General features: G+C 37.8%; 1 protein-coding gene across 1 annotated transcript in view; it reads right to left on the reverse strand.

The window, feature by feature from the left end:
- The window catches only part of TNFRSF11B (TNF receptor superfamily member 11b), an 18,089-nt gene extending 9,516 nt beyond the window's left edge, over window positions 1–8,573 (reverse strand). Inside the window, exons 1-2 of the mRNA XM_015817390.1 lie at window positions 8,435–8,573; window positions 810–1,179 (exon numbers count right to left, since the gene is read on the reverse strand). Coding sequence (XP_015672876.1) covers window positions 810–1,179; window positions 8,435–8,464 — 400 coding nt within the window. The 5' untranslated portion in view covers window positions 8,465–8,573. The remainder of the gene's footprint in view (window positions 1–809; window positions 1,180–8,434) is intronic.
- Window positions 8,574–11,376: the final 2,803 nt, after the last annotated feature.

An 11,376-nucleotide genomic window follows, 5' to 3' on the forward strand; every position in this document is an offset into this window, starting at 1 on the left:
AAAATTTTTCACACAGTTGAGATATGGGAAAAAGACTGGAAATAAATTATTTGCATTGATATGTCCTGATGACAATTTTAAAGAAAACAAAAAAAGTGTTTGCATAAATTGAAGAATTATTTCCTATGTTGTGATTGAGAGGTTATGTTGGGGGAGGGGGGCGATGACAACTTCCTCATTGGCTCAAGGGGGCGATTCGGTCAAAAAGGTTAAGAACCACTGTTCTAGTCCATCCCCCTGCTCAAGCAGGAGAACCTATACCATTTCAGCAAGTGACTGTCTAGCCTCTTTTTAAAAATCTCCAGTGATGGAGCACCCACGATTTCTGAAGGCAAGCTGTTCCACTGGTTAATTGTCCACTGTTAGGAGGTTTCTCCTTATTTCCAGGTTGCTTCTCTCTTTGATCATTCTTTATTCTTTGTACAATGCTATTCTTTGATTAATAGAAACAGAATAATTATAATGTAATTTAAAATACGATAAAATCAAATGCAGTTAATATATTTGTCCATCCTATGTGGTTATTCACTTAGCATGATGTTCAATCCCAACTGCTAGCCATTCTAGCATACTGTCTTTTCAATAAATTCTGCCTCAATTAGATCACTCTCTGCTTTTGTTTTGTTTTTATCTTTGGGATCGGATAAACCAGAGTTTACTCTTTTATCATAACACCTGGCAGGTTGGGAGCAGTAACTTTTCCATCTAATTGCCTGGAAAAGATTTTTACTCACCCTAATCGACCTTGAAACAGCTTTTGATAGTTGAACAATCTTGAAATCATCCCTTGAAAATAAAGACATACATACCTTTTTGAACAACGCCAACTCCAGGAGGACATGCTGCGTGCTTCAAACAGAATTCAAGTTTGAGGTACCGTCCTTCTACACACTCACAGACACGGTTTCCGGTGCTGGTGCATTTGATTTTTTCATACTGCAGTTCCTTGCATACCACATTGCAGTAGTGACATTTCTCATTATTGTTCCATTCATCTGCATAAGACTGATCTGGACAAGGGGCACATTCCGTCTTTGCTGAGGCTGTACAATGCTGTTTGACGTAAGTTCCTGGAGGACACTGGTCACACATCAGCCGATGGGAGGTGATAGGATCATAATGGAGATACTTTGGAGGAAGAGTTTCTTGGACTGTCCACTTGACTGAGATGTCCAATAACTAATAAAATAAAATTAAAGCATTTTTAAAGTTTGTATTTTATTTATTTACTAGCTGTACCCGGCCACGTGTTGCTGTGGCTCAGTCTGGTTAAATGGAAAAGAAAGAAAAGAGAAAGCGCACGTTTGTAACGTAGCATGTGTTGCTTTTATGTCCAACAGATGGCGCTGTTTTTCAAAAAAGCATGTTTTACCTGTCACAGGTGTGACATCTATATAATAGGTATATAAAAACACGCGCGTATTCGAATGCAACGCTGTGTCAAAATTTCAAAGCAATCGGTGAAGAACTTTAGGAGATTTAAGATTTTGAACAAACGAACAATTACATTTTTATTTATATAGATTTATTACAATTTATTACAATTTAATACAATGATGGTGCCCTCAAGTACTAAGTCATCCTTTATCACTATGATTTGGCTGGATTAACACACTGAATTAAATCATATTTTGAAACCATCATACTATGCTAAAAATAAAAAATTCACAAGATCTATCACACAAAAACTGGTGTCCCACAAATGGTAAGATACTAGAAAATATTTACTACTACGTAAGATCTCAGATATTTGTCACTGACCATTATGACAAATTTTATCATCTCTGCCTGTCAACTGCAAGCAACTGTCATATACAATAACCTTCCGTTGTATTAGTTAGCCTGAAATTTTGTCATAATATATCTAATTAAAAACTAAAGATGTTATATCTTTCAAACTTAAAACACTCCAGTATTGTACAAAGAGTTATTATTTCTTTTTTAGACAACCTTCTCTGGATGAAGAAGCTAAGCAGAGCTGGTCCTAGTTAGTACTTGGGTCAGAGAGAACAACCAGGGAATTATGGTATAACTAATTAACTGAAAAAAATACATTTCAGAATAGAATACAGAATAACAGAGTTGAAAGGAACCTTGAAGGTCTTCTAGTCCAACCCCCTGCTCAAGCAGGAGACTCTATGCCATTTTAGACAAATGTCCAGTCCCTTCTTAAAAGCCTCCAGCATTGGAGCACCCACAACTTCTGAAGACAAGTTGTTCCACTGGTTGATTGTTCTTGCTGTAATTTCTCCTTAGTTCCAGGTTGCTTCTCTCTTTGTTCAGTTTCCATCCATTGCTTCTTGTCCTGCCTTCAGTTGCTTTGGAGAATAGGTTGACCCCCCCTCTTCTTTGTGGCAGCCCCTCAAATATTGGAACACTGCTATCATGTCACCCCTAGTTTTCTTTTCACTAGACTATACATATCCAATTCCTGCAACTGTTCTTCAGCCCCCCCAATCATCTTTATCCCTCTTCTCTGCAGTCTTTCCAGAGTTGTTTATATTGTGGTGACCAAAACTGGATGCAGTATTCCATTAATAATACATTATACAACAGTAATATCACTTTTTTGTGATCTTGATTCTATCCCCCTGTTAATGTAGCCTAGGATTGCATTGATGTTTTTGGCAGCTGAAGCACTTTGCTGGTTTATATTTAAGCGACTGTCCACTAGGATTCCGAGATCCCTCTTGCAGTTTCTGCGTTAAGTTTTACTTAGTCTGTACCTATATATTTTTCTTGCCTAAGTGTAAAGCCCTACCTTTTTCTACACTGAATTTCATTTTGTTAGATAGGGCCTAGTGTTCAAATAATAAAGCTAAGGGCAATCACATCTGCACTGTTATCATCACAATAACACGAATGACAATTCTGTTTAAAGGAGACTTCTTTCCTTTGGTGGCCTCGTTTTTAAAAATTACATTCTATTAATTGAATTCTGAACTTTTGCAAGTTTTCTCCTGATCTTCAAACGAAAGCCAATGTCACTGCTCCACCCTTGTGAAATAAATACAGATTGGATGCCAATGACCAACACAGTCCATATTCCTTCGAGTATCTTTTTTTGCCCCTTTCAATCACAGCCTTGTGATTTTTAAAAAAAATATTAAAAAACTACTTTTTTCAACATTGATTATATGCTTCGGTTTGGGGTTTTTTCACACAGACCGCAGAAGAATGCCTGAATTTACTAAAACAGATAAAGCATCCTCTGTTTAGAATTGCAAACACATCCTGAAACCTAGTTTTCTTTTGATGACAGCTGCCAAGGGCTGGGCAAGTGCCAAGGCAAATCTGTAAATTCTGGCATTCACTTTTCTACATTATGTAAGAACATTGTAATTGCCTCCAGGCAAAAATCCAGTTTGGCACCCATTCTACTTCCGGCTATAGCCAACAAATGGGAGCTTACCAGCAGGACATAAACTTGATTATCCCCAAACCACTATTTTTTGCCGGATACTCAGGGAGATATAACTGTTCTGGTGACAGAGATTCAGTTCAGCTATCACAACCAATAGTTAATAAACAATTAATCTGCTCTGGTTTCTTTCCTTGTCAACGCTGTTAAAAGCAAACAAGAACCACCAAATTATAATGTTGAGGGAAGAAGAAAGTGGGAAGAAGAAAGTTTCTTATTCATTTAAAAGCCCTGATACACTTTTGAAAAGGTTTCGAGTGGATAAAGCAATTTTTAAAAATAGGCTTTGTGTCTTAAGTTTCCAATCTTAAAACACACACACACACACACACAAAGGAAAAACAGGAAGAGGACTGTGGATGAAAACAAACCTGAATCCCCAATATTGGCATTTTTTTTATGTCATATGTATAAATACCAGACTGTTCAGTTTCTCTATTTACTTCTCTAGCCTGAAGGAACAATTGCTGGACCACAGTTCCTTGGGTCATTTGTTAACTAATCAATCTCACTGAGTGAATACTTATATTATAGAACTATAATTCTATTTTGATAAGTTTATTCATTATAATAGCTTGAAAAGAGCCTTGTACATAACAGCTGTACTTATGATCAACCTCCAGAAAAACTCAGAAATCAGGAATTAGGTGAGCAGTCCTCTATCTCATAACCGCATCACTCTGTTTGAAAGCCAGTCCAGTTCAAGTCCAGTTTGCAAAGGAAGTTTCATGGGAAGAGAGGGCTTCCAGCCATTTCCATTCTATAAGGTAGCAGGGAGGTGGGAAAGATGACAGAGGATGAAGAAAAGATGGTCCAGCTGTTGACCTGAGATAATGCAGAGAGTAGTTGGCCATCAATGATCATTAGCTATCATCGATAGCTATCCATCAATAGCCTTCTGCCTGATCTAATGTCATCTTCACTCTATCATGGCAATAGACAGGTGTCTATTTGTGGGTGCACTTATACAGAATAGTGAACGTTCATTTGTTTAGAACAGAACTTGCTATGGTGATATATCTTCTTCCCACAACCTGGAAAAATGGAAGCCTAATGTCTTGCTTTGTTGGCAAGTCCTGTCCCAAAGACAAGAGAATCATCAACTTGAAGATTAATCCATGAGAGAATCACCATTTCCCAGCTGAGTGCAGGAAGTAGAGAGAAGAGAGAGGTTACTAGGGAGAATACCTTGGGAGTAGTGCTCTGTTTGGAAATATGCTTTGGAAAATTGCCCAAGGAGTTGGACTAATGATATTCAATCCAAGGAGCACCAGTCCCTTGGACTGGGCACAGGACCAATGTTTGTGGGATTAAAGGCTTTGTCTAGTTTATTCAAATGATAAACTATATTTATCACAGCCTGGCCTACATTACTTTTGAAATGATCTCTGTTTTTACTACTGGATACACCAAAGTATTTTATGACTGTGTAAAATCCGTAGCGTCCAAGAATTGACTTCCAAGTCAATTTAGTACCAACCAGTAGTCGTGGCTTCATATTTAGCCCAATGAAAATGCAAAGAACTAGGAGAGTACTTCTTCCCTCTGAACTTTGCTACAAATACTAGAACTCTTTGCCTTGAGCCATGGATTTAAATGTGTCCTATTCTATCAACTCCTCATGTGGGGGGTTGGCCCAGATTTGTCAGCCTATATGTGGAACTTAAGGTAGAGCAATTGTTAACATTTTGTACTTGCTAGTTCTGTAAAAATGTACAGAAATTAGATTTAGTGGCTGAACATTTGGTTATCTTATGTCTGTAGAAGGATATCTGCTGAATTTCTGCTGTCTACGCTTTGGTCACCAGTCTGAGAGACCTTTGGCTGAACAGAATCCTTATTTAAGACAGGACTGGAGATTGAAGGTTTCGTATCTTGCTGAAATGGCAAAAATTTCGGCTTATTTGAAGAATCATTCAAATGAACAATTTTTATCAATATGGAGAAGATGGATTGTTTATATTCAAAAAAAGCATAGAATGGTGGAATATAACTTATGCTTTTAGATAACTTGCTTCTTTTTTTACATATTTCACCTACTTATGTAGAATAATATTTTGTGGAGTTAGGGATATTAATAGTAGTTTACTTTTATTTGAATAGTATCCTGGGATTAGGTTTGGGAAGTCCGGGGGTGGGGGGTGGGGGGTGGGGTTTTTTATTATAGCATTGTGATGTATTTGTGATGTGTTTTTTTTTTTATGATGAAAATAATAAAAATTTATACTTGGAAAAAAAAAAGAATCCTTATTTAAGACAGACTTCATTTCAATTGTACTTCTTTTTTATTGCATTCTATCAATATTTTTCTGCATTAGCTTTTCAACCACTGAAGTCAAAGGTTCTCTCCCTCCCTTCCTCCCTCTCCCTCTCCCTCCCCCCCCTCTCTCTCTCATGGTTTCATTTATTTGACCTGTAGCTTAACGTTCCTCCAGGAAATAAAAACAGCATACACAACACTTCCATTTTTTCCTATGACAATAATCCTATCAAGTTGGATAGCCTGAGAGATGGTGATTGGTTCAAATTAGTAAGTGTCCAGGGCTGAAGTACTTAAATCTGGACCTCCCCAGACAAACTCCTCAATCACAACCCTGCAAATGTTTGGATTGCACTGCCTGGCATTGTTCATCCTAAAAAAAACTAAGCAGGATCAAATCTTGTTAGTATTTGGATAAGGAACCATTCAGAAGTACAAGTGCTGTAGGCTAGCCTTGAAATATAAGAAACATTGTGATCATAAATGCATCCACACTGATGCCCCAAAATTGAGAGAGAGAGATGATTCTTTTTTGACCGATCCAAACCAACATGACTGTGAAGGCACCAACTTTCGCTCAACTCAAAGGAGAGTTTACCTGAAAACAGTGAAATAAAACATTAAACCATCCTCTTTTAAACTGGTGTGGAATCTCATTAGACGTAAGAAGCAACATACAATAGCTTCAATCATCACTTCCTATTGCTCAGTATCTGCAGCAGGTGGCAGCACCTGGCTGACTTAATTAAAACCTGATGAGAAACCAAGGGGAATGGAGTACTCTATCCTGTGAAACTTACTACTTCTGCTTACATTTCATAAAAGCAATAAAACAAAACTAGAGAAAGCAATTGCAATTTAAGATTGCCAGGGTGCTACGCAACCCCCCACCACAGTACAGGTAGTCCTTGACATACACAGTTCATTTAGTGACCATTCAAAGTTACAATAGCACTGAAAAAGTGATTTTGACCATTGTTCCCACTTACGACCATTTCAGCATCCCCATGGTCAGGTGATCAAAATTCAGATGTTCGGCAAGTGGTTCACATTTGTGACGGTTGCAGTCATGTCATGTGATCACTTTTGGACCTTCTGATAAGCAAAGTCAATGGGGAAGCCAGATTCACTTAAAACCGTGTTACAAAGTTAACAACTGCAATGATTCACTTAGCAACTGTGGTGAGAAATGTCATGAGGCAAAACTCACTTAAATGTTTCACTTAGCAACATAAATGTTGGGCTCAATTGTGGTCGTAACTCAAGGACTACCTGTAGTAGAGAGTCAATCAGAGGTACCTTTATTTCCTTGATTCAGCCAAACTTACTTCTTTAAAAATTAAGCCCATGTAAGGCTTTTTTAGGCTCTCCCTGAACCTCATGGAACATAAACATGTTTTAACCTGGGCTGGAATATTCCCATTGCATTTAATGCTTTCTGTATGTTTGGTGTACAGCAATTTTATATTTTTGTATTTTTTTATCAGTATGAATGGACAATTTGAGAAATGTTTTTCAAACCTGTATGGTATTAATATGGATTTTAATGCATCTGGTTCAGTTGGGCCTCTGGGTTTTTTTTTTATATATCATACTTTTGTTTTTGTGGGGCAGGGAGTAGAGCAAAACAACACCAAACTTTTTCTTTATAAGTACTGGGGAAATGAGGCTTGAGTAAGACATTTCTTATTGGACAGAATTCCATTTAAAAACAAAATCTAATCATTATAAAAATCAGAGCTCAAGGACTTTTATTGTCTGAAGAGCTCCTTTTCAGTGAAAGATAGCATTAATTCACCACTTATACACATATGAAACAAACTTGGCAGGAAATAAAAGAAGCATTCACAGTTATTTTATCAACAGCCTTTGCCTTCTTTTCCCAAAATGAAATATATTGAATATATAGCTTCAAAATAACACCAGACATTGCTGTTTCTTGCTATGAGCGGATTCTAAGATAAATTACATTTATAGATATTGATTCTCCCAGAATGGGATATAAATTCAGTATATGATCCCCCATTGTAATTCCATAATAGAGCAGCTCAAGGAATTGAAGAATAGGTGGTACTTAATAGTGCATATAATCGTTTACCGATTCTAAATTATCTATGGAAGTTTTCTATTTTCTTCAATGTCACTGGGAGCTCTGTATACACAACTTGGTATATGAAAATGCCCCAAGATTTGTATTATTTACTAGGAGGAAGCAATAGAAGGAGAAAGATCCAGATTCTGTGCTTGTCATCTCTCAATATAATGATGGATCTCAGTCTGAGACCCTGGAGAATACTTGCCCAACGCAATAGACATTGCTGGGAAAGATAGCTCAATGGTCTGACTGTGCATCCAGCAGCCTCTTAACATTCATACAGACCCATTTAAAATTAAACACCCCTATGCTCTATCCAGTTCCATCCCATAGATTATTGCTTGCTGTCCCATAGTTTACAACCACATAGACAATCACGATCTATCAGCCAGCTAATGACATTTGCAATGGTTTTAGTCCTATCAGGTGAAGATACAGTAGGATTCAGAAGATACTCCTTCCAAAAAAAAAAAAAAAAAGTATGCCAGGGAAGCATATCCTTTACCTCCACAAGCAAAAGCGACCTTGCCCCAAATTTGCTCCAACAGCCCAAAGAGCTACTAAAGACTTAAGAGGCAAATGCAGCTTTAAAGAAACAGAGAGAAACAGCCTCGTTGCTTTGGAAAGTACAACCGTTAGCCTTGAGGCAAAGACTTACCAGCAGCGTGCAGCAGAGAAATTTGGTCATCGCACCCGGCGGGCGTTACAACTCTTTAAGAAGCTGGAAAGGCAATCAGATAGCCCGGGAGTAGCAGCTTGCAAACAGGACCTCAGCTCATTTAAGCCTCGTTTATATATATTTCTGTGGCCCCATGCAGCAGGAAAACGTGGCTCAGTTTAAAAGCCTCCCTCTCTCCCCATGATCAATTTTTTTCTTTCTTTTTCTTTTTTTTTTAAGGAACCTGTTGATGATTTCATGCAACTTCTTAACCACAGGTTCTGGGAGGGGAGAAAGGAAGGAGGAGTAGGATTCAGGCAGAAGGATGGGGTTAACTAATTACTGTCTGCCAGCCTCCACCTCCATTGTGAAACTGTCCCCCCCCCTTTTCTGAGCAAAAAGGGGGAGTCCAAAGAAGGCTCACCTTCAGGACAACAAAGACTGAGTTATTCACACAGTCCCTGCACGGCGTTTTAAAAATAACTCCCTGAAACTCTCTCTTTTTAAGTTCCTGCTTTGGACTTGGTGTGTGAAGGGAGAGAGCGAGAGTGGGAAGTCTTTGTATTGTTTTATTTCCCCATCAGGTGAAAGGACGGCAGACGTTTATCATTTAATTCAAGGTGTTTTTATGCAAGTTTGCAAAATTACCTGTGTTTTGACTGGCACCTTTAAATTTTTTTAGCTTAAAAAAACTTAAGCCCAAGGTTTTGTTTTTTTTAAGCCAAAGTGTAGTGTAAGCTATGAAAGAGGCTAGTCTCCTTTCCCTCTCTTAAGGAAATGTGTATGAGAAGATTTATTTTGCTTGTGATGATGTATTTCTTCGTAAAGAATCCTCCCTAAAAATCAAAACAAAAAGCAGGATGGAAACAATTTAAGGGCATGTTGAAGACCTCCAAGCAAAGATATAATTGCCTGATTATGATGTGTGTGAGAAAAGATAAGTTCAATAGTTTCTCCTGAAGGTTTCATTTGAACTGAAGAAGAGCTATTGAGGTGAGAACCTATTGGCCAGTGATTATGGCAAGTCCACTATAAGTCCCAGCAAACTCATTTCTACAGTTCCACAACTCCATTCATTTTTTGTGGCTAAGCACATAGGCATCTATTTTTAAAGGAGATAGAGTTTTAAACTCTTACCTCTTCAGGGGCTGAGTGTTAACCCATATGGAGAAAACTCTGCTTTGGCTTCTTCAAGACATTTTTGACAGTGAGTTCCTTGATGCTCTCTGAGTTTGATTATTTTCTTGCAGACGTTTCATTACCAAACTGGGTAACACCATCAGTGCATTGATTGTTGACAATCACACACTCTTGCAAGCTATCCCACAAAGTTGTATTGGAAGGAGGCCCTAAGAAAATCAAGCTTAACAGCAAGTCACCTAATTTCCTTCCACGCTTTTCTGCATCTCCAGTAGTTTCTTTTGCAATGGAGAATCTGATCCTCCACCATAAAAACTACTTTTTATTTCTTTAAAATGTCTGATTCTTTTATCCCTCCTCCTGTTGTTACATTCAGTGAATCAGTGAGATGTTTGCCTGAGACTCTTCTAAATATTGTTCTGGACTTTTAAAAAATGCTTCAGCTCCCTTTGCCTAGGCCAGAGGTAGGCAACCTTGGCTCTTTTATGGCTCAGGAATTCTGGGAGTTGAAGTCCATGAGTCATAAAAGATTCAAGGTTGCCTATCCCTGGCCTAGGCCAGTGATTCTCAATCTTGGTAACTTTAAGATATGTCGACTTCAACTCCCAGAATTCCCCAGCCAACATGCATCTTAAAGTTGCCGAGTTTGAAAAAAAAAACCTGCTCAGAATCAACTGATGTCCAATGAACTTCCTTTGAGAACTTTAGGAAGGTGAACTTTATGAAGGAATGGAAACGCACTTCCCAAATTCAGCTCACTGTCACCTCCTGTACCCTTTCAATCAGAATTTTGCTTAACAATAAACCATTGTAGTATATGTGTTCCTTCTTGCAACTTTTTCATTTGCATAGGGAACAATGATTGTATTCTTTTAATTCTCATACTGCAAAGGTGCAATTTTACAGACATGCCATACAACTCTCAGAGCCACTCCATAAATAAATCATAATCATAAGCCATCTACATCTGGAGTTTTATCATTTTTTTCCAATACACTCATCATATTTATGGTTTCCTCTTCGTCAATTTTTCTTGAACACTGCCATTTATAGCATTCTTTTCAATTCTACTTTTTGACATAGTATCCTTAGTCCCGTATAAATCATCAAAACATTTAACTCAGCATTCTTCTATTTTTGTTCCTTCCAGATTATTTTTCTTTTTAATTCCATTCATTCTTTTAGTTCTTTTTATTCACTTCCATAGCATTTTTTTCATCAAAATCATTCAGCATTTTCTCTGCCACCTTCCTTACCATTGTTATTTTCCTTCAGAGCATATACCCATTATTTGATATACGGTATTTCCCTTATTCTCGTTTTTGCAGCATTCTCCTCTGTGACTTTGTTCCTCAGCCACAGCTTCTTTCCTTCATCAATCTACCCAGCATCCTTCTCCATGCTTCCCACAACCCATGGTCACTTGCAGGGATACTAATGATAAAGCATGTGATGAAGTCATCATACAATACTGTAACCTATATATTTGTACGTTGCTTGTATGAGATGCCAAGACATAGCTCTCAACTTAAAACCCCAATGGGACCAAAATTTCCATTACTGAGCAAGGTAGTTGTTAAATGAGTTGAGCCCAATTTTTTGACCTTTTTTCCCATGGTTGTTAAGTGAATCACTTCAATTGTTAAGTTAAATCACATAGGTGTTAAGAGAATCCAGCTTCCACACTGACTTTGCTTGTCAGAAGCCGACTGTGAGAATTGCAAATAGTGATCACATAACCCTAGATACTGCAACCATTGTAAATAAATACTGGTGAATGTTGATCACATGACCACGGGGAT

The sequence above is a fragment of the Protobothrops mucrosquamatus genome, unplaced genomic scaffold (assembly GCF_001527695.2).
Source record: "Protobothrops mucrosquamatus isolate PMUCROS unplaced genomic scaffold, P.Mucros_1.0 scaffold583, whole genome shotgun sequence".
Classification (NCBI taxonomy): domain Eukaryota; kingdom Metazoa; phylum Chordata; class Lepidosauria; order Squamata; family Viperidae; genus Protobothrops; species Protobothrops mucrosquamatus.